General features: G+C 42.2%; 1 protein-coding gene across 9 annotated transcripts in view; it reads left to right on the top strand.

Annotated features, from left to right (window-relative positions):
- Window positions 1–6110: 6110 nt before the first annotated feature.
- The window catches only part of LHFPL3 (LHFPL tetraspan subfamily member 3), a 574983-nt gene continuing 556959 nt past the window's right edge, over window positions 6111–24134 (top strand). For all 9 annotated transcript variants that reach the window (XM_011280338.4, XM_023250286.2, XM_023250285.2 and 6 more), the window contains exon 1: window positions 6111–6552. In XM_011280338.4, the coding sequence (XP_011278640.3) occupies window positions 6111–6552 (442 nt within the window). The remainder of the gene's footprint in view (window positions 6553–24134) is intronic.

Raw genomic sequence — 24134 nt, 5'->3', positions numbered from 1 at the left:
GCCAACCAGTAACCATCATGTGGTCTGGGTTAGAAGTAAATGTTTGTGGTTACAAGCCTGTGAGTCTGGATTGCTTCTGCAGCAAAAGCTGACTAATGTAGACATAAAAAAGTGTCTCTTCAACAAAAGCACTGAATTATCAAAAGTAATATTTTTGTATTACTGTAGCAGTAAAAGGAAGCATCTGGATGGGTTGCCTTTACAGTTAGAGGGGTATTTGGGGCTATAGACTTTAAATATATGCTGTGTGGGTTGGGGAGATTCTCAGAAAGACCTAAACTGAGGTTTGAGAGACTCAAGTGATTGCCAAATGGGAGAGACAAGCTTTGTGAATAAAGATGTGTTCAGCAGAGAATCCAAGCAGTGGTTCCAAATATGAGCCCTATATTGAAAGTACAAGGGTAGGTATTCCAAATGGAGGTATCGATTTTCAAACAAGGTGCACGTTGGGTGGGAAACTCCATGAAGCAGCTTCAGAATTACCAGTAGATAGACTTATTTTTTTTTTAAAAATTAGGAAGATCCAATGAGTGCTACATTGAAAGAGAATAGAACATATATACTGAACCAAAAACTTTAATATAATAATTTCTCCATTACAAACTTAAAAAAAATCATACCTCAAAGACGATTATGCTTCTATGGTATTTTATTCAATATAGGTCACTACTTACCCTCAGAAAGAATTGTTCTGAAAACATCAAGGGTTTACAAAGGTTCACAGAGAGATGGTTCTTCTAGCACAGGGTGTAGAGCACAGCCCATGAGAAAACAACTTATATTCTAAGCTGGGTTCTGGCAAAGTGAAAAGAATTTATAAAAGGAGTGATTCTTACACAGAATCCAATTCAAAGTAGCAGAAAAAGGGGAGGGGTTGGGGTGGGAAAAAGGAAAAAGGGAAAGTAGGAGAATGACTGATGTTCCTGTTTCCCATTGCTTTCCTTGTGTGGAGCTCACATCTCTTTACAAGTGTGTGGACTAAGCTGCGATGAAATCAGAGCCTTGTGATCAATGTGATCTTGATTTGCAGGGGGCGTTGAAACACTCAATGCATTTGATTGCCATGGCAGACCTAGTGACTAAGAGGTGTTTCCTGATGTTTGAAAAGCCCTAAAAGAGAACTAAGGGGGGCAGGGGCAGAGGGAAATCCTTGGTCATTGAAAAGAGATTCATTATTAGAATCTTTATATTCTGGAGTGGGATCTGATACTGACCTTGGTAATAGCCCTAGAAAGTGATTAAATAACAGATTTTAGAAATCATCGCTTTCTCCATTTTCCAAGGTCGTAGCAATGACTTACCTGAAAACATTAAGTACCGATTACCTGAAAAAATTATAACAGTTGGATTTCAGAAGGGATTTTCAATTTCAAATAAAATATCTCCATCATGAAACTGATATCTCTTGTTAGGTCTTGCCTCATTTTTTTCTGCAAGTACTAGGTTTTATCTTTTTTTTGCAAAGTCATCCTAGAATAGTCTTTGTAGAACAGAATAGAATTCTACTGTAGAAAGGGACTTTGGAATTCATCTTATATCCTCCCTCCCTCATCATAATTTTAGAGATGAGAAAATGAGGCCCCAAAAGCCTCAGGCTCTCCCAGGTAGGCAGAGGTGGTACCGCCTCTGGAACCTGTCTTTTGCCCCCCAAGGCGTTTACACTTTCTCAAGTCATCACAGATAAATTTGGGATCAAAACAGTTCATCCTTGGGGCGCCTGGGTGGCGCAGTCGGTTAAGCGTCCGACTTCAGCCAGGTCACGATCTCGCGGTCCGTGAGTTCGAGCCCCGCGTCAGTCTCTGGGCTGATGGCTCAGAGCCTGGAGCCTGTTTCCGATTCTGTGTCTCCCTCTCTCTCTCTGCCCCTCCCCCGTTCATGCTCTGTCTCTCTCTGTCCCAAAAATAAATAAACGTTGAAAAAAAAAATTTAAAAAACAGTTCATCCTTTAACTTACCCAGGATCCTTTTAGTTGTGTTACACAGTCCAACTATTCTTCTTTTGTTGTTTTCTCTTTTCTGGTCCTAACATTCATTAAGACACAATCTGGGAAAAGAGTGGGTCTCACTACTGACTCTTTGTGGCAGTAAGAGAAAAACATTTTTAACAATGAAGTTTGAGATTTGAATGTTCAGTATGTCTAATTTGAAGCTGTCAGTGACACTGACTTCTACTAGTTATTTAGCACAAATGAATCATGTTATAGTTTCAAAATAGTCTTCTATCAATAGTAACTTCTTAGCATGAATCAGGCTAGTTTTATTATTTCCTTCTCCCCCAAACAGCTTTCCTGGTCACATCCTATTTGATGAATGTAATGAGCTGCCCAGGTGCTTAGCTGTCTGAACTCCTAAAGTCTGCATGGTGTCAGACAAAAGTTTAGATTCAGCTTCGGGACAATCTTACATCTGGGGTTTCTGGTTGCAAAGGGCAAGAGCCAGGTTGGGATGAGCAATGGAAGGATTTAGGAAGATGTAGAAGAATAATCTGAATTCACTGATGGCAACTAAGGTGTTTACAGCAGTTCTAGTTCATCCCTAGTTCTGAGAGTCTTGGGAGACCCTGCTCATCCTGGAAATCTGCTGTGGTGCAGGGCAGGATAAAGGTAGGGGAAGGGCCATTGGCAGCATTCGGTTCATCCCTGACTGACCCCTCACCTCAAGGAGCAACAAGTCAGGTTCTCAGGGGAATCCATGGGAGCGCTTTAATTCTGCAATACACCAACACCCGTCTCTTCCTAGTTGCTGTTGACAAAGTGGACACCTTGAGTGTGCTTTTTTGGTGTAGTGATTCTGAGCACGAACCTAGAGGCAATTCCAAACCTGGAATAAGAATAGGGCTCTCCTTGGGTATGACTCAAATAGAAAAGCTCTTTGAATCACAACATTTGAATCTGAGTCACTCGCCAGTCTTTTCTCTGTCCTATAAAGGCAATTTAAACACAGGTCTAAACCAGGCTTTTTGATTCTCAGACTTTTCCCTCTCAGCAACCTTCCATCTCAACTACCCCATGGGAGCAGTAAGATCTCTTTTAGGCATTGATTTTAAAGAAAGACCACTTCATACAAGCAGGTGTAGGGGGATTTGAGGGCTTGGGAGAATCACTAGAAATTACTGTCAGTTCATGCTGTAAAGCTATCTCTGCCCCTGGGACACATGGCCTGCCAGATGGCCCCATAAATCTGATTACCCTCACCTTCCCTCTTCTTCTTCCATGCTAAAACTCTTCCGATTTTCTGATTTACCAGCAACTTCAGGGGCGTTAAGACAAATGAAACCTAACAGAAGTTCTGACCCTCCACTGCCACCAATGCACTGATGATGCATCATCATGAATTATATTTTTAGAGGCTTGCAAGTGTTATATTGGGCTGGCTCATATTTAGGTCATCGTCCCCACCTCCCCCAAATGCCTCTGATTTCTTAAAGACCTTCTGAGAATCTACAATCATCCTTGCAAAAAATTCTTAGTCACCTAAACCTACTTGCCTTATACTCCTGTTTTAATTCTGACCGCTTGATTTCCAAAGACCTGTCTAAAGGACCTGGAACTGTAACACTGGAATTTCATGCTTATAGGACAAACTGAATGTAACATTCCAACACTAACCCTTTAGATTCTTTCCCAGTTTCTTTTTTTTTTTTTTTAATGTTTATTTATTTTTGAGACAGAGAGAGACAGAGCATGAACAGGGGAGGGGCAGAGAGAGAGGGAGACACAGAATCTGAAACGGGCTCCAGGCTCTGAGCTGTCAGCACAGAGCCCGACGCGGGGCTCGAACTCACGCACCATGAGATCATGACCTGAGCTGAAGTCAGACGCTTAACCGCTTAACCGACTGAGCCACCCAGGCGCCCCTTTCCCAGTTTCAACAATAGCCCCTTCATCATCTTGTGGATCTTGTATTCCTATTTCTACTCTCTCCCTCTCTCTCTCCACACAATTTCCAATCTTCGGGTTATCAGATGATGGGAATGGTTGGTCTTCATCACTTAGGGTCTGACGTGACTCCTCTTCCAAGTCATAGGTATTTATGTAGCAGAATGCATTTTGGAGCTTTTCTTCCTTCCTCCCCAACACCCTCTGCCCCCAGTGAACCATTCTAAGCTTTCCTATACATTCCTGGTAGTTTCGTATTCCACCTGGTACCCCGTTTCTCATGTTCTTGTAAGGTGGGCATTTTGAGCATAATGGCAAGATACTATCAAGGAGCCTCTATGTTTTTCATCATGGTTAAGTGTGGAAGTGAGTGTAGACTTAAGGGTCAAATTCTAACAGAATTCTCTTCTTTCTGCTCAGAGAATTCAATGGTCACATGGGCCAAAATGGTTTATTACCAATGTTGTCAGCTGATATTGAGCATTCTGGTTTTGTTGCTTTGAGGGGGGTGGGGTGGTGGTGGTGTTTACATGTTTCTTTACATCAGAATCAGCAGAAACTAAGAGTGGCCAATGGAAAAGAAGGAAATGGAGATTGAAAGGCAGGGACTGTTGGGGCGCCTGGGTGGCGCAGTCGGTTAAGCGTCCAACTTCAGCCAGGTCACGATCTCGCGGTCTCTGAGTTCGAGCCCCGCATCGGGCTCTGGGCTGATGGCTCAGAGCCTGGAGCCTGTTTCCGATTCTGTGTCTCCCTCTCTCTCTGCCCCTCCCCCGTTCATGCTCTGTCTCTCTGTCCCAAAAATAAATAAACGTTGGAAAAAAAAAATAAAAAAAAAAAAAAGAAAGGCAGGGACTGTTAAAAGAGCAACGGAACGACTGTAAAGGGAAAAAATTAAACTAAGGAAACAGTACAAAGTACAGGTGTAAAACAGCAATGCTACATGAAAATGTAAGGAATTACACTGTGGATAGTTCACAGGAAAATTACTCTGAAAACAACTCTCTGGCTAGCTGGAGCTAGCTGGAGCTTTGGGTTGTGAGAGATACCTGGACAATGAAAACAATCGTCCGCTGTCTTCACTGTATCCTTAGCACTCAGCGCAGTGCCTAGACACAGAATAGTTGCCAACGAATATTTGCCTAAGAAATACAACACTAGCCAAAGAACCCAGTGTTTTCAGACAATCTACACGTTTCTGTGACCCAGTCACTTCCATGCCCCGCAGGCTCCATCGATGGCAGGATTTGTGGGGAAAATGACCTGACTTAATGACCTGACTTAAAGGAAAGTACAGGGCATCCACTGGCTACAGTTCGGTTGGCTGCATGCTGGGGGGTAACGCGAAGAGGAAACAAGCTCAGTGGAGCAGCTATGAGACCACCCCTGAATTGTGCCTTTTACATGGTTGTCTGCGAGGCTCCTGTCCAACTTCTGTCTCCACCTCGTGGAACACCTGGCAACGGAGGAGTTAGCCAGGGGGCAGTTCTGTGGTTGTAACAGAGAGGCTCTGGGGGGCAGTACGTCTCCTCTTCCTGGCGTCTCTTGCCTGCACCTGCCGCGCGGCCCCTCGCGCCTCCGCAAAGATGCAGAGGTCGAAGCACGTTGCTGTGCGGTGCAGAAATGCTCCCAGAATCAGCCTCCCACGCCCGCTCCCTAACACCAACCGGGATCCTGGGATCGCCTCTAGGATCCCTATGGGTGCTCCCGCTGGCTCCTTAGATTCTCACTCCACGCCCCCCAACTCCAGTCCCGCTTCTGTGGCACACGCCCACCACTCGAGGGGCGTCCTAGAGTGGTGGCGGTCCTCTGCGCCCCGGGGCGGCCGGCGGGGGGGAGGGGGCATGGGGCGGAAGGCGGGAAGCGGAGTGGGGGGCGCCCGAGCTCGCGCGCCACACTGCCCCGCGCGGGATTTGCCGCCTTCAGCTGCAGCAGCTGCAGCGGCGGCGGCGGGTAGAGGGGTGGAGGGCGGCGAGGAGGGCTGGAGCCCGGGCCAGGAGGGAGGGAGGGAGGGGGGCCGGGAGGCTGTGCCAGGCGAACCGGAGGGGTGCTCAGCGCTCCCCCGCCCTCCTTCCGGGAGCGAGGATGCAGACTCTGAAACTGGCGCTGCTGGGCTGAGGCAGAGGCAGGGGAGTTGCAGCGCGCGCGGCTCGGTGAGTGTGTCTCCTGAGCGCGGAGAGGCGGGGGGAGGCGGAGGACGAGGAGGAGGAGGAGGAGGAGGAGGAGGAGGGGGAGAATGCCCGGAGCCGCCGTCGCTGCCGCCGCCGCCGCCGCGATGCTCCCGGCTCAGGAGGCTGCCAAGCTGTACCACACCAACTATGTGCGGAACTCGCGGGCCATCGGCGTGCTGTGGGCCATCTTCACCATCTGCTTTGCCATCGTCAACGTGGTGTGCTTCATCCAGCCCTACTGGATTGGCGACGGCGTGGACACCCCGCAAGCCGGCTATTTCGGGCTTTTCCACTACTGCATCGGCAACGGCTTCTCCCGGGAGCTGACCTGCAGGGGCAGCTTCACGGACTTCTCCACGCTGCCCTCGGGCGCCTTCAAAGCCGCCTCCTTCTTCATCGGCCTCTCCATGATGCTCATCATCGCCTGCATCGTTTGCTTCACCCTCTTCTTCTTCTGCAACACGGCTACGGTGTACAAGATCTGTGCCTGGATGCAGCTCACCTCCGGTGAGTGCGCGCTCACCTCCGCGGAGGCGGGGGGGGACCGCTGGGCGCCCGAGCCCGGAGGGGCGGGAGTAGGAGGGGCGGGGGCCGTGCGCGCCGCGGGGTGCCGAGCAACTTAATCCGCCCGGGCGTGGGGGGTGGGGTGAGGGCGGGAGCCCTGGGCGGCCGGAACCCCCGGGGTTCCCCAGCCCGGCACCCGCGCGTTGTCCCGGGCTTTCCAGAACCTCCCCAGCGCGGGGGACGCCGCCCAGGGGGACGCGCCGGAGGAAGGGCGGTTGCTGGGCCGAGTCCGCTCGTAAATGGAGGTGGGGAGAAGGGGCCGGCCGCTTAGGGCGCGTGCTGAGGGACTAAGGAGGGGACTGACCCAGCCTGGCGAAAAGCGGATTTGGAGAGGTTGTAGTGGAAGGAGAGTCAGCCTGCCCTGTCCCTCTGTGGGACTGTTTCTGTCATTGCTTCAGGAGGGGGTGGTGCTGGAGTGAAACTGTTTCACTCTGTCCCGGGCAGTTACAAAAATTTTATCATCCATCTGGAAATGAGTAGATGCTAATCCTGTTGTGGTTTTCAGCTTTTAAGAAAAATGTAGCTTAGCATGCTCCTTTTAGCAATTCCCCAAATGTTAATGTCAAGTCTTCCGTTTGCTTCCTTGTTGGCAAAGGTCCTTACGTTAAATCCTTAAGCAGAGATCTTGAGGGAATCAAGATTTCTCGAGATCTCATTTTGGGGAAGTGGCTTTAGGGAGATGGGCTGAGAGGAAAACCTGTTCCATTATTATTTCTGATCGCTTTTGCCTGTGGTTGATAGAATGTTTCTAGCTAGAGGACATGGAAGTACTTTTTCTGAGCATTAAAGTTACTTTTAACCCAGAAAGGATAGGGGTGCGTTTCCCGGTGGCTTTGGAGAATCGTGAAACAAAACTGACTCCTTTCTCTCCTTCCTGTAATGCGGATTCCCACTCTGGTAGCCACCTTGGATGCCCTGCCTTATAAAGGCAGCCTCCAACACTTGACACCCTCCTGTTCCAACATGGTTGGGTCCTTTTAATTTTATGGGTGATCTGGTTGTGCAAGCATATAGGATATTTCAGGCAGTCAAATGGTTTCATTTGTGTTTGGTCTTATTGTTTTCATTCTTTAAGGCTCATGTTACCTTTAGGATTTTGTACTTACTCTTACGTTTGGGGAGGTTTTTTGGGGAGTAGGGACTTGATCCCCGAGTTTACCAGGATGATGAAGCCCTTAGAGGTGCTGGACAAGAACATGAAGGTTCATGACCTTGTATTGCTGGTTGGCATAAGAGAAACTTGTGGGAGCCTAAACTTGTGTTATGGAAGTATTTGCTATGTATGAAGTGCGTGTCTCAGCTGATTTTGATTTGCCACGTTATGGGAACATGTGCAGGTGAAAGGCAAGAAAAGAGCCTTGGGAGAGAACCACCGCCCCCAAACCACTATCCTCCTGAAATGCTCCAAGCACCCACAGACACTCTCTGTTTTTATATATAATATTAACTTTTGTGGCCATTTCAAGAGCAGACTAACTTTGAGATTTGGAATAAAGTCATGTATTATAGTTGTTCTTGACATTTGGCTCTGGTTTGACTTTGACGACAAGAGGACACTGAGGATGCAGCTGTTTTTTAGAAAAGGAATTGACCCTGCACAGCTAATTTTAATTTTTCTAAGTTAAATGACCTATTTAGACTGGTGATTCAAAGTAGATTGTTTTTCGAAGGTCTCAAAGTAATTTGCGGGTGATTTCTCAGCAACGTATTCTTAAATATTTTATTTTTATGAGTTTCCATACTCTGAACCCAAGCTGTTCTGTTTTTGTCTTATTTTAAAAAGGAAAGAAAACATCTTTGGGAAAGAATTGCCAGCTTTGAAGTTAATACGACTGCAACTATTATGGTGTTTTTTTTCTTTCCTTTTCCTGGAATAGAGCAGAGAGGAATCATTCTGGGGTAGTAAAATATGATGTCATGTTTTCAGAAATTTGACATAAATACATGATCCTGTTTCCAATATGTCACCATAAAATGTGATGATGGCCTTTGTGCTAATGAAGATATTTGGGCATTTACTTCATTTTTGAAGGAGTCCAGGACTTTAGCTTGTAGGCATACTTTTTAAAACCTTTCTTTGCAATTTATTTTGTATTCCTAGATAAGCCACAGAAAGACGTAATTTTGTTTATTAGTGAAATATATTAATTAAGGGAGAATGGATTATGACGATGGGGTAGTTAAGAATAAAAGTCAATTATGTTCACAGATTTTTAAGGAGTGGGATATAGAAGATACTTTTGAAGAATGTCACATTTAGGAGCCCCTGACTGGCTCAGTCGGTAGAGCATGCAGCTCTTGACCTCTGGGGTGTGAGTTCGAGCCCTACGTTGGGCATAGAGCCTACTTAATAATTAAAGAAGCATTTTAAAAAAGATGTCACATGTAGTGGTTTTCTTTTTTGAAGTCTCACGACACTAACAAGAAATTTAGCATAACGTAAGTTATTCTCAAAGTTTAGGTTCTAACCTTTAGACCATTCCCCTCATGTTCCGCCTTCTCATGCTTATAATTTAACTGTACCTAGGCTAATCTCAAGTGTAATTTGCAAGCTATGACAGATGAGACTTAATGTGCTATTTGCTTATTAGAGACTGTTTAACCCTCATTGGAAGTCAAGCGACTAACTTGTGTTTTCAGGTATCTAAGCATTTTCACGTAGTAACACCATAAATCAGAGCCAAGTAGAACATAAAATCCCATATGAAATGATAAGAAGATGAGGAAGCAGGAGACTTTCTTGGGGGCAATACAACATCAAGAGTTATCCTTATTATGATTCTGAGCAAGGAACTAGAAAAAGTACTTAATTTATTGGACCTGAAAATGATGTTGGTCTTCTATCTAGATATGCGAAGCACATATAATTAATGGTGCTATTATGAACTCCTTGCTCTGTCCCTCTTGTTCTCCCCTGTAAATCATTATTAACCTCAGTAGAGTGAAGTTGCCGAATTAGGAGCGAGTTATGTCACACTACTTCTGGATGTGATCCTATACTTATGGACCATGTCTAATATAAAGACTGAAGACATAAAAATAATACATAGAATAAGTAACAGCAATCAGAGATGCAACGTTTTCCTAATTTACAGAGAGACAACTTCTTGGGAAGAAAAGAGACTTTTATTCTTTCTGTATGATTTCTCTCACACTAACTGGTCAAGTAGGTAATAAAGTCCAGATTTTTTTTTTTTTTAATCAGGATGGAAAGAGAATTTTGTTGCTCTGGGAACTTGATTCTCTGCTTCCATGTTCTTGCTCTTTAAAATCAGTGTGTCTGTCTGTTTCCAAGTCTATTAATAGCCAAGTCTCATAAGGGTGTTGTTTTGTTTATTTGTTTTATTGACTGTAAGCCATGTCTGGAATTGTTTCCAGAAGCCCAAGTGTTAACTGTTATAGGCCAAAGAAATCTTTTCTTTTTCTAATAAGCTAAAGCATTAAGGGGTGCCTGGCTGGCTTAGTCAGTTGAGCACATGCCTCTTGGTCTTGAGGTTGTAAGTTCAAGTCCCACATTGGATGTAGAAATTAGCTAAAAATAAAAAATAAGCTAGGGGTGCCTGGGTGGTTCAGCTGGTTGAGGGTCAGACTTTGGCTCAGGTCATGGTCTCGCGGTTTGTGAGTTTAAGCCCCATATCAGGCTCTGTGCTGACAATGTGGAGCCTGCTTGGGATTCTCTCCCTCTCCTCTCTCTCTCTGCCCCTTCCCGGCTTGTGCTTTCTCTCTCTCTCTCAAAACAAATGAATAAACTTAAAAAAATATGCTAACGCATTAAAGTAAAATTTATGGTTTTTTAGACATCCACCATGGACTTCTTGGGGACAAGCAGCGGATGAAGGGAATTGCTTTCATCTATGAAGTAGGGCCCCAGCTCCAGGTTGGATTTCTTTATTCAGGAGAGATCAGTTTGGGAGAAGGCATCGCAGTTGCCACATCCTCACCTCTTGTCGTTTGGAGTGTGCCAACAAGAAGCGCCACCAAGATGGCGAGGCTGTATGGCAAGGGTTACGGGCTGAATTGCTCAGTCACTTTCCCCTGCTTCCCTGCCTTAGTTTTTCTCAGCTCTTTTTAGCCAACTTCCTTTCTTAAATTTTATAACTTTGTTGTTTAGGTGAGAAGAGAATCATCAGAGGTAATCACTGCATTTCTTAGCCTGTAAGAAGAGCTTTTGCAATATTGTATGATACTGTCTCAGGGCACTTTGCTCTTATCTATCTTATCAACATTTGAGATGATAGAGGTGTTTGTGCATTTGTTTAACGTCTGTCTTCTCCAGTACGTGGAAATTTCCATAAAGCCGTGTCTGTTTTTCTTCATATTGCATAAAGGTCAAGATCTGGACACTGTAGTGAAAAGATGTGGGTTTCAAACCTGGCTCTGACACTCACTGACTGTATGACCGAGGGAATGAATTTCTCTGTATTTCAGTTGCTCATCTGCAAAGTGGGCATGTACTTGTGCTTACCTCAGGCGATTGGTGCAAGGATTAAAGAGCTAATGTGTACCCTGGGAACAGTGCCTGGTGCACAGGATGCAAGTGCTCTATGAGTGTTAGGTATGGTTACTGTTCTTGTGTTCTTACTGCTGTGCCTTGACACACGGTAGTATGTGCATGTCATGTGCTGAATAGTAGATATTCAATAAATTGTTCGTGAATAGGAAAATGAATGATTAATGGGGTAAAGAATGAAAAGGGGAGATTTAAAATTTCCCACATGCCCTGTTGAGAAGTGAATGTCATATATTCTTTGAAGCCACGATGCTCATCTTTCTCATTGGTTTGTAGCAGTAATTGCACTAAAGGATCTCTTCCGCCATTCTTTGACAGCAGTGATTGTGACTTGCAGCCTAATTCATGATGAACTTACTCCCAAATGGGGGTCTTTTCTGATGCAAGGGTCATGATCTTTATTACAACCATAGGACATAGTCTTAGGGTACAGCAAGTTTTTCCTTTTCCTCATTTGATTTCTTATGAAAAAAAAATCATTCAAAAGGAGGTTCTATGGAAGAATCACAAGATCAGGCTTTCATAGGAGCAGGGACCCTGTTCTATATTGAATTTGCTTCCATACCTTCAGGAACAATCCAGACAGGAGAGGATGTGTCTTTGCAGACTTTCCCTTTATCTGTCTGGGTGTCATTGCAGATGTGTTCTTGGACCTGCCAGGGATCCTGCCAGATCTGCTCAGACGGGTGGCAGAGCTGTGATGCAGGTCTCGGAAGAGGAGACAAGGCTAGGACTTGCAGGCCCTCAGGACCTTCACCAATTCTTACCCTTGGGCTGGTGCTGGGCCTATGAGGAAGTGACCTGCCTCAAAGAGCTGTTAATCCCTCCTAAGTTCAGAGTTACGGAATGACCTTAAAGAGGGGTTTTTCTTCTTCCAGGGCATTCCACACACTTGCCCAGATGCAGAGGGAAGGGGATGTACAACTGGTGACGGCAGTTTTCATTTTCTAACACTATGCTCCACCTATAAGAATTTTCTATTTGCCAAGTCACACTTATAAGAAAGTGATTTAAAATGAGAATTCAGAAACTGTTTTCTTTCTTTCTTTTTTTTTTTGCTTTTATGCAGCATGACAAGGGATGTGACAGTTGAAGAGATGTTGAAAAATATATTAATGTGAATGTCAAAACAAATGATTTTTATAACAGTGGGATTTTAAGTGAACATTTGTGAAAAATAACAGACCCCATATAGCCCATGCAGTATATTGTTAGGTGTTTTTTGTCTTGGTGCAAGGCTGCGCATTTAACAGCTTTTTTTTTCCATTGTAAAAATGCTAACAAGGTGCTTATATACTTCTATTCAGCAATCGATAAATAAATATATACTTAACCAGAATGTGGTATCAGATGCTTACCCATGAAAACAATTATTTAGTGATAAGTGCTTATGTTTGGTATGATATTGTGATAAGAGAATCCAGATGGCCAGGCCGGTATATTGCATTTTGTGTACATACCTTAGGAATCTTTCAAAGTGAATAAAATTTTAAACGAGGAAAAGCAGAGAGGCGCCTGGATCGTTCAGTCGGTTAACCATCCAAGTTCGGCTCAGGTCATGATCTCACTGTTCATGAGTTCGAGCCCCACTTCGGGCTCTGGTGACAGCTCGGAGCCTGGAGCCTGCTTCGGATTCTGTGTCTCCCTCTCTCTCTGCCCCTCCCCCGCTCACACTCTGTGTCTCTCTTTCTCTCTCAAAAATAAATAAACATGAAAAGAATTAAGAAAAGAAGCGAGCAGAGCACATAACTGTAGGTGGAGTGTGTGGCTCAGTCCACCTCTGTGTATGGTGTGAGGCTATAGGGTGAGGAGGAGACAGAACCTCAGGTCACACTGGCGAGAAGCAAAGAGCAGACTCCCTGAGAGAATTCTAATTTGGGGGGCTTAATGACATGACAACTGGGAGAGTTTTAAAGTGTAATTTCCATAATGTAGTTGAACTTTGGGGGTCAGCACCAGCTTTAATTAATGTGATTTTTTTCTTATAATGAGTCAACTGGAATTTTTATTTGATATGAGGAAAGACCAAGGAGCTGACCTTTATTCTTAATAATAACAAGAAGATATTAATAATGACAGAAAGAGGCTGGTTCATATAGCCAGTAGTAGGTAAGTTATTTGATGGCTTAAACGTAAAACTGTTATGAAAAGTCATTGGGGCATTTCAAAAAAGAAATAAAATGACCTCTGCTAGCATTCTTAATGTCCACATAATTGATATTATGCATCTCTCAAATGATGGTTATGATTCTATGATGTGCTTATTGCACAGGGTCAGAGTGTCATTTCTTAGTTTACCCTGTCCTAACTGTAATCTTGAACACATTTCTCATGTCCTCTGTGAAACTGAAACAGACAAATGAGTGGTTTGCAAGAGAAAGATCATTTTTTGACCACCATAGACGTGAACCCTACCTAACTACTACTGGACAGAATGAACGAAGAAAGTAACCCTTTCTGAAATAGTATTGCTGACACGAGATCGCCATAATGGGTCTCGCATACCGGGATTCTGACATCTTTCCAACACTCATGCAACCAGATGTGCAGTGCGGCAGGGGCTGTGTCTGCTGAATAGGTGAAAGGATCCTAAGTGATAGGCTGAGTGAAATTAGTCTAACTGCATGAAATTTTGAGATTATGACTCATCAATGGAAGGGCTAGTGGCAGAGTAGTGAAAGTTAGTGAAAGGAGTGGTAGTGATTGCAGATCAGAAAAGAGGCCTTAGCTCAGAAATGGACAGACAGAACTTAACTAATCGAGAGAGTTGTCCTCATTCTTTGTCCGGTTAGAAAACAATGGCACACAGGAGTGTGAAGGGAACTCAGCCCTAGCTTTGGTATGGCATGCATCATAGACCCATTTCCTTATGTGTCTGGAGACACCTTGTGGAAATAGTCTTGGGGGCAGGGTGCTCTACACCTCCCCTCCATTTTTAATGTTTATTTATTTTGAGACAGAAGGAGAATGCATGTGTGTGTGGGTGCACACATGCAAGTAGGGGAGGGGCAGAGAGACAGGAGAGAGAATTCCAAGCAGTTTCTGCGTGGTTGATGCAGAGCCTGCCATGGGGTTTAGTCCCCAAAACTGTGAGATCATGACTGGAACTGAAATCAAGAACTGGATGCTTACGTGTCTGAGCCACCTGGGTGCCCCCATTTTTTGGTTTTAATGAAGATCAAGAGTGAGGTTGCAAAAAATCAAAATGAGAAGTATTATCCTTGACAGAAGGCTCAGTATTTTAAAAAATAGGCAAATAGATCCAGCTGTGGAGAATGACAGGGACATTGAAGAGTGACACCGATAAATGAAATATGAATAGAAAAGACGAGAAGAAATTCAAGGTTGCAAAGACTGTGGAATTTCAGAACATCAAAAGCCTGTTGGAGTTGATATCATCAATGCTTAAAAATATATTGGCATAGGACGAGCAGAAGGCTGGAATATGCATTACCTTGCAAAGCTGTATGCCAATCTCAGTTCCCAAGAAGGAAAGATTAAGGCTCTGTTGTACACCCCCCTACTACTCAGGGGTTATAATAGATTCTAATATCAATCTATTCAAAGAGAGAGATGATCAAACTTCCTGTATGGCAGATGAAAATATAGAGGATTAAAATAAGCCAACCAAAGAAAGAAAAAGTCATTGTGAAATTTGATAAATAGAATTCCTGTAGTTTCTCTTTGAAAATCTAGTTACAGATTGTGAAGCTAAATTGATTTCTATAATGTTTTTTTTTTTAATTTTTAATTTTTTTTTAACGTTTAATCATTTTTTGATAGAGAGAGACAGTGTGAGTGGGGAGGGTCAGAGAGAAAGGGAGACAGAGAATCTGAAGCAGGCTCCAGGCTCTGACCTGACAGCACAAAGCCTGACACGGGGCTCGAAATCATGGACCGTGAGGTGATGACCTGAGCCGAAGTCGGACACTTAACCGACTGAGCCACCCAGGCGCCCCGACTTTTTATTTAAAAAATTTTTAAAGTATGCTCCACACCCAGCGTGGAGCCAGTGTGGGGCTTGAACTCATGTCCCTGATATCAAGACCTGAGCTGAGATCAAGAGTCAGAAGCTTAACTGACTGAGCCACCCAGGTGCCCCTCTATAATGCCTTTCATAGGGAAAGGGAACCTATCCTAACTATGGAGTATTTAGGATAAATATATTTACAGAACACATTAGGAATGGGTAGTTAGTGCATGCTAGATTAATTAAATTTAAGATACAGATGATTAAAAACCATCAATATTGTAGATCTATAATGCCAAATATTAGTTAACTGAATATCTACCTTTTAACCAGTCACCTGGAAAAGATGTAGCACTGAATAGTTGGCATTTCTGAGAAACCTTCATAGAGAAAGGCTGTACTGTAGTGTTTTACAAACTGTGGTTGGTGACCCTTTGATGGGTCATGACATCAATTGAGCAGATCATGATCAACATTAAAGCTTGGATTAAAACCATAGGAAATATGAATATAATGCAGATAGTAAGGGTTTCATGAAACCTTTATTTCTTAAAATATTTATATATGTATATGTGGACTAGATTACAACATATAACGTATTGCTTACTGCAGGGTGCAGTCACTATTCTAGAGAGAAGATGAAAGTGTGAATTTAGAAAAAAGAATTACCTCTTCTTTGGAAAATTGTGAAAGTTTGTGCCAATTCATAGGTAATTTTGTGTTACAGGGTAGATGTAGATTTGATAAAATATACTTAACCTAAGTATATTTGAGACTTTTTTTTCTTTCTTTCTTCCATTAATGACTTTGATCGCTAATGTCTCCTTATTAACTTGTGGGTGGATTGAAAATAAGAATTATTTTTCCAGCCGTGATTTGATTTCATTCATGCGATGCAAAATGACATGGTCCACCTCTGAGCAACAATCTCTCTAAGCAAACATTTAAACAAATGTACTTAACCCAGGGCCAAATGGATATAGACTCAAAGGCTTTTAACAGTTGGAAGGATATTAATAACTATTTAGCAGTCTCTTCATTTTCTAGGTAAAGAAACAGTAATGGAAAACACTAAACTATTGAGCAGCTACCATTTTCAAAAATCTTTAGTGTATAGTTCACAGCAATTCTACAAGGTTAGTGGTATTATACCCATTTTGCAGATGAAGAAATTGAGGCTTAAAAAGTTGTTCGAGGTCTCATGGCAGTAAGTGGTTTGAGCCAAAAATCAGACTTTCCCCCTTCCCTGAAGAATGTTGCCTCTGAGTCTGAGAGAAATTAAGAGTCTTCCCAAAATTACACGGTGGTGGAATTGAGAGTAACACATATGATTCCCAGGGCAGTTCTGTTTCTACTTTCTCTTGCCTCCCAACTTGATGTGCATTTGCTTCAGTGTGCATTTTCACCATGCTGTGTCAAGGGAAGGAGCTGGTATTTACAAGGAAAATCATTGCCAAATGTTTACCAGACTTCTCCCTTCAAGCCTGCTTAGGAGTGGGAGGTATTCCTCATTCCATCCTTTTTGTTTCCCTAACCTAGAGCTGGGGTGGTCCTTTGCCAGTTGTACCTCTGATCTCATTGCTACTATTCTTAGACTGAATTCCTATAGGCCAAGGGCAAATGCTACCTCTAAAATGTTTCTGTTATATGATGTTACTAAAGATCAAGAATATTCGATGTTGCTTTTGATAACTGTGAAGAGAAAATAATTTGAGTCATATCTGATAATATTTCCCTATCATCTGAGAAGAACTTAATAAGAATGCCTAAGTACTTTGGTCTTGACATAATCCAAAGGTTGTCTGGTCCACATTGCCTTCAAAACATAGCTGCTGCTTCTTCTTTTTTCTTTTTTTATAAGTTTGTAAGTGATTGAACAGTTCAAAATTATCTCCAAAATACATTTTTGTTACTTTGAGTCATCACTCTAGACAAATAAAATGGAAGAGCTACACCCTGTTAACACGAACTTAAACTCTTTTTTTTTAAGAATCTTTTTTAACATTTATTTATTTATTTTGAGACACACACACACACACACACACACACACACTTGTGTATGCAAGTGAGTTGAGGAGGATCAGAGAGAGAATCCCAGGCAGGCTCCACACTATCAGTGCAGAACCCGATGTGGGGCTTGAACTCAGGAACCACGAGATCATAACCTGAGCCAAAATTGAGTTGGATGCTCAACCAACTGAGCCACCCTGGTGCCCCAGTCACCTTGTATTTCTTTAGCTTTCCTGAAGAAGGTAAGAAAAACAAACTCAACATGGCCTCATTAATATTTTCATTTCAGGTGTAAAGTCATTAGCTTATTGTAAAAGGAGAATATCAGTTTGTTAAGGCTACGTCTATGACTATGACCCAAACCACGGATTGGAACGGATTAATGAACACATGAACATTCTCTGCCTACATCCCTTTTGGAGTAAATATCCAGAGTTGAGGTGGACTGGAGAACTTGCTAAATAGGGATGCTCGATCAGACTCCACTTTTAGACATGCTGGTAAAGAGATGCTTGGTGAGCACTGCCAGGCAGTGTCCCAGCTGTGTCCTGGAAGTCAGTGGTTAGCTCTGCTCTTCCTGACCTCTCAGTCTGCTGGAAAGGGCTCCCCAGCAAGATGAACGCAGATGGGGAAATGGGCCAGGATCTCCCTAGCCCCACTTCACTTTACTGAGACCCCTCCATCGAGTGCAGGATGGGCTCTAGGGGGAGCTCCAGCCCTGTCATCTTGTGTTTGTCAGGCCTTTCCCTTTTGTAAGGTCAGGTCCACAGTCCTTTTCCCCCTGACACTACTTGCAAGATAACACGTTAGAGGGTAGAGAGTGAAGGGTAAAATACGAAGGGTGAAAAAGAACAAGAAAAGGGATTTGTTCAGAATATGTGCAGTAGAGGGGAAACCTCCTTTATCTACAAGGAAAAAGCCAACTCCTCCTGGACTTCTGAAGTCCTTTGTCTTTATATAAATTCTTTGAAATGACTCTTTATAACTTATATGACCTTTTAAGAAGCAGATTGTGACGCTCCAGTGGCCTACTTCTGCAGAGGACTCATTGGGATGGTCTTTCCCCATCGGAACATTTTGGCTGTTTTTTTCTTAGCCTGCAGAGGCACACTTTGGAATAACTTGGACATCACTGGAGAATCGGCAGGTCCCTGGAGACCTGGTATAGTAGTTACTAGAGAATTCAAAAGAAGTAGAGGAATTCAGCACTGCGGAATTTGAAATGGCTCTTTGATCTTGGTGGTCATGAACTATGCATTATGGTTGCATCTCTGCAGCAGCCTGAGCAATGAAAAAAAGTAGAATTGGAAATTACCTTCCTTGGGAAACTTTTGGAGCTTTCCAGAATTTAAAAATAATGTTTACAGTAACTCAGAACATGGACCCCAGCCATAGGCAAATAATGCTTCTATGTTGAGAATGAAAAACTGGACACCTGATTTCATAACTAGCTCCACCTACATATCCTAGTCTCTATTTCCTTAAATACAAGATAAAAAGAGAAGGAATGAATGCCTGCTAGACTCACACATAGTTTTCTCCCCTGGAAGCCACTCAAAGAACACACAAGTTCCTTTCTTCTTTTCTTTTACTTTTTATTTTTTCCTAAGTGAGACCTGAACTCAATCTGTTTTATTTTATCTCGTTTCTATTTTATCTCTTTGGGAACCTGAAGTGCAGAAAGTTCTTTAGAGGAGAATTCAAAAACCACACCCCCCTTCAACATCAAGCCTTTTTTTTTTACCCCCATCTCATACTCAAAAAGAATTTTTTAGGGGCGCCTGGGTGATGCAGTCTGTTAAGTGTCCGACGTTGGCTCAGGTCATGATCTCACGGTTCTGAGTTCAAGTCCTGCATCAGGCTGTCTTATGTCGTCATCGTGGAGTCTGCTTCAGATCCTCTGTTCCCCTGGAGCTCTGCCCCTCCCTCACTTATGCTTGCTTTCTCTCCCTCTCTCAAAAATGAATAAACATTAAAACTAAACAAAAAACAATTTAAAAAAAAGAATTTTTAAAAATTCTCTTTGGTATTCTCCCTCATTAGCCCCTATGCTTCCCCTCTGGCCGGCCCCCGTGTCCACTAAGGTTTCTGCCTGAACAGGCCAAGCAGAAAATCTGGAACGGTACTGGTACCCCAGTTCAGTAGAGCACACTGGCATTGCTGTGGGACTTCGTTAGAATTGGGGGGCTGAGTTTGATGTGCGTAGAGCAAAGAGGAAAAGTTCTGCAATCAATAGGAGTTCATTTGACGAGGGCTGTTCCCCTCCACTGTGTACTATTAAAGAATTGATTTTTTTTTTTTACAAAAGGTTTCTAAAAAAACCCAACCTAATGATTGTGAGAGGTGGTCCCTAAACACTAAAGTTTTAATTGTTATAGATTTATTTAGGACATAGTATGAGTCCAGCATACAGCTCTTCCACATTAAGTCTCCTGGGGACACGAACAATTTATTTGGAATTTATTTCCAAATGTGTTAAAGCACTATCTGAGTTTAGTATAGAAATATGGCTTATATGAAGGCAAGCTTGAACTTGTCCAATGAAAGAGAAGGTGATTTAAATTTCTGTTGTAGTTACGATGTTACTTAGCCTCGCCATCATGCTGGCTTTGCTTAACGTTTGCAGAATGAATCATTGTTTCAGTTCATCTGTGAACACACTATGAATAATGTATTTTACATTTGTGTGTGCAGTGCCTGTGTGTGTTTGTGTGTACAGTTTAAAAAATAATAATAAAATGACCACTTGTGTAGCCACTACCCACTTTGCTGATAATATCTGCCCAGAGGTAGCCACTTCCTTGAGTTTTGTGTTATTACCCTATATTTCTTATGGTTTTATCACTAATGTACATATTCTCGAGTAACACATTAGTTTTTTTTTTTTACTCTTTCTGTTTTTAAAGGAGATGTTTTCAATATTTTACTGTTTAGTATGACATGCTGTAGATGCAAGTACTATTTATTAGGTTAAGAAAGTTCACTTATATTCCTATATTGGTAAGAAGTTTTTAGATTTTGAATGTATGTTGAATTTTATTTTTTTCTTTTGATTTATTTGTTTTTAAAAGCATCTTGGTTTTAAGGATGCCACTTTTTTTTTCTTTAAAATTTATTTATTTTGAGAGAGAGAGTGCATGCATGCATGTAGGGGAGAGGCAGAAAGAGAGGGGGAGGGAGAGAATACCAAGCAGGCTCTGAGCTGTCAGCCTGGAGCCCATGAGATCAAGACCTGAGCTGAAATCAAGGGTTGGATGCTTAACCAGCTGAGCCACCCAGGTGCCCCATGTTGAATTTTATCAAATGCATTTTCTGCATCTACTGAAATGATCAAATAACTTTACTGCATAATCTATATTGATGAAGTGAGTTATAAAACTGGATTTTCTACTGTTGATGCATTTTAAAAACAAAGCCAACTTTTATACATATTGTGAGATTCAGTCTCTAATATTTTATTTATTACTTTTTAAAATAATTTCATAAGTAAGTATGGTCTTTTTTTTTTTTTTGCATTGTCATATGTCTTTATCTAGTTTAGGTATCAGAGTTTTGTAAGATCTATAAAAGTAGCTGAGAAGTCTCTTTTTCTATTCTTTGAAAGAATTTGTGTACAATTGGAATTATCTGGTCCTTGAATGTTTAATAGAATTATCGTATAAAACTGTCTGGGCCTGGTATTTCTCTGTAGGAAAGTTTGGAACTATTGATTATATTTCTTTGTGTTAGAATCAGTCAGGTTTTTATTTTATCTTCAGTCAGTTTATAAAGATGTATTTCCTAAGAGTTTCATCTACATTGTCAAATATATTGACATAAAGCTGTTGATACTATTATAATTGTATAAGAGCTATTTGTTTGTGTTTCTGTTTTCTTTAGATTGATTTTGCCAAAAGTTTGTTCAATTTATTAGTTTTTTTAAAAAAGAACCAGTTTATCTTTGTTGTTCTTTTGCATTGCATTTTTCTGTTCAATCTGAAACAGGCTCCAGGCTCTGAGCGGTCAGCACAGAGCCTGACCCGGGGCTCGAACTCATGGACCGCAAGATCATGACCTGAGCCAAAGTCGGCCACTTAACCGACTGAGCCACCCTGGCGCCCCTTCCCTCCTATTTTCTTTGGGTTTATTTTCTTGTTCTTTTTCTAACTTCTTGATTGATTACCAAGCTCGTTAATTTTTATCTGCTACAAACTTATGGAAAAAACTGCTTATATAGTGAGACTTAAAAAAAATTTTTTTTTTAACATTTATTCATTTTTGAGAGTGAGAGAGACAGAGCATGAGTTGGGGAGAGGCAGAGAGAGAGGGAGACACAGAACCTGAAGCAGGCTTCAGGCTCTGAGCTGTCAGCACAGGGCCCAAAGCGGGGCTTGAACTCATGGACTGAGAGATCATGACCTGAGCTGAAGTTGGATGCTTAACCAACTGAACCACCCGGGCGCCCCTATGGTGAGACTTTTGAAGAGACCATCATTAAACATTTTGATTAGGAGGGGCGTCTGGGTGGCTCAGTTGGTTAAGCGGCCAACCTCTGCTCAGGTCATGATCTCGCCGTTACTGGGCTTGAACCCCCGCATCAGGCTCTGTGCTGACAGCTCAGAGCCTGGAGACTGCTTCAGATTCTGTGTCTCCCTCTCTCTCTCCCTCTCCCCTGCTTGCTCTGTCTCTCTCTCTCAAAATTAAATAAACATTAAAAATTAAAAAAACAAAAACAAACACATTTTGATCAGGAATTGCATGTAGCCATCTTAGGCATGACACAAAATGAAAAATATATATATTCTTCATGAAAAAAACCTCAAATTATGTAATTATATTTAATATTGGATATATATTCAATATATTTGATATTTACTACTTTAGTTTCTGTCTTATATGAAATAAACAGTGTTTCTGCAAAATCACATATAGATGCTTCCATTTATTCTAGCAATTGCTATTGTAATATCATTTTCCATGTGTATCATGAGATGAAAAAGATGAGGGGGCACCTGGGTGAGTCAGTCGGTTGAGCGTCCGACTTCGGCTTAGGTCATGATCTCACAGTCTGTAAGTTCCAGCCTTGCGTCGGGCTCTGTGCTGACAGCTCAGCTTGGGAGCCTGCTTTGGGTTCTGTGTCTCCCTCCCTCTCTGCCCCTCCCCCACGCATGCTCTGTCTCTCTCTGTGAAAAATAAATAAACATTAAAAAAAATTAAAACAAAAAAAGAAAAAGATGAGAAAAAATCAAGATCTATAATGATCAGTTGATGCCACCAAGATCATTATCGGCTTAAAATTATTTTTTTTTACATTAATTTATTTTTGAGAGACAGAGTGAGATAGCACACGAGTGGGGGAGGGGCAGAGAGTGAAGGAAACACAGAATCCAAAGCAGGCTCCAGGCTCTGAGCTGTCAGCACAGAGCCTGATGCAGGACTGGAACCCATGAACCATGAGATCGTGACTGAAGCCGAGGTCGGACACTCAACCAACTGACAGAGCCCCCCAGGCACTCCATGGTCATTATCAGCTTTACTATTCAGTTTTTCCTCTGGATTTCTGCTTTGTCTTTTTTCTTATTCCTAAGGATTTGTCTTACAGTACTGTTGCTCAGCCATGCATGTTAAAAAAAGTTTTGAATTTTTATCCAGCATTTTTAGGTATTCTGTTGGGGAGTGTTGTTTGGGTCATCTAAGTTGCCATGTTGCCCAAAAGGTAGATCCTATGGATAATATGCATTTGGCTTTGCTTAGTTCTATGGCTACATGGACTCTAAACTTAAAAGTACCAATTTATGCCATTGCTGAAAAGGGGACAGGATGGGGGAGTGTGGATTGATGCGTAGAAACTAATTATACTTTCTGAATCTATTACTCAAAGCTCTTGAATGTCTCATAGGGAGTTAGTGTCATATTTTTCTAAGATGAACTACGTATTAGGAGCAAAAGAGCAAAGGTTGCCACTTCCAATGACATATGCATTTAATGTAGATTCCCCTTAGTTTTAATATAAAAGTACCAAATTAAATGACAAAAATATTGCCTTTGGGTTCTCTTTTATTCTTTCATTCATTCATTTACCTTTTCCTATTGCATGCCTATTATGTGTATTAGAGAAAATATCAAGCCTAAAACATTTCTAATATTAAAGATCTCTTCATGATTGGTTTTCTTCTTAAGTTTTGAAAGAATTTTGAATTCCTAAGAAGAAAAATTTGGAGGCAGCTATAACATACCAGAGAAGTGCATAAACTCTGAAACCAAAACACCTGGGTTTGTGTGGTGCCTGCTTCATTTCTAAGGTCATTGTATGACCTTGGACCAGTTCCTTAGCCTATGTATGCCTCAGTTTCCTCATCTGTAAGGTGAGGATAAATGTAGAACCTATCTCATGTCTGGAACACAGAAGACACTCATAAATGTGAGGAATTAGTATCATCAGCATCATCATCATTGCTAGAAAGACAGTGCTGGAAGGAACAAAAAGAAGTATAAAGTACATTGCTATTCTACAAAAAAAAATATATATGACCTCAAATTATTTCTCTTTTTAAAATTTTTTTAATGTTTATTTTTATTTTTTGAGAGACAGAGGGCAAATGGGGGAGGGGGAGGCTGAGAGAATGAGAGAGACACACACACACACACACAAAATCAGAAGTAGGCTTCATGCTCAGCTATCAGCACAGAGCCTGACGCAGGGCTCGAACCCATGAACGTGAACTGAGCTGAAGTCAGACACTCAACCAAGTGAACCACCCAGGCACCCCTCAGATTATTTCTCTTTTAATCTAGAAAAGAAATCATGTACATTTTGAAGGTGTAAATTCATTGCAATTCCATTTTGTTGGGTGAGGTTAGCCCTTAACATTCTAGGCCTTCATGGGGATTTTATAACAGTGAGAGAACAAAGGAAGGCTATGGATCTTTGCTGAAGTGGATGCCCTTTCAGCCCTCCTTTTGTGTTGGAGATTAGGGATCTGAAGAAAGATAATCACTAGAGCTCAGAGAAGTGTAGTAGTTAGTGATTGCTGGTCCTTTTGCCCTGCCTGCTGG

The sequence above is a fragment of the Felis catus genome, chromosome A2 (assembly GCF_018350175.1).
Source record: "Felis catus isolate Fca126 chromosome A2, F.catus_Fca126_mat1.0, whole genome shotgun sequence".
Taxonomy (NCBI): domain Eukaryota; kingdom Metazoa; phylum Chordata; class Mammalia; order Carnivora; family Felidae; genus Felis; species Felis catus.
Note: the sequence above shows the minus strand (reverse complement) of the source record. Positions and strands in the feature narration are given on the sequence as shown.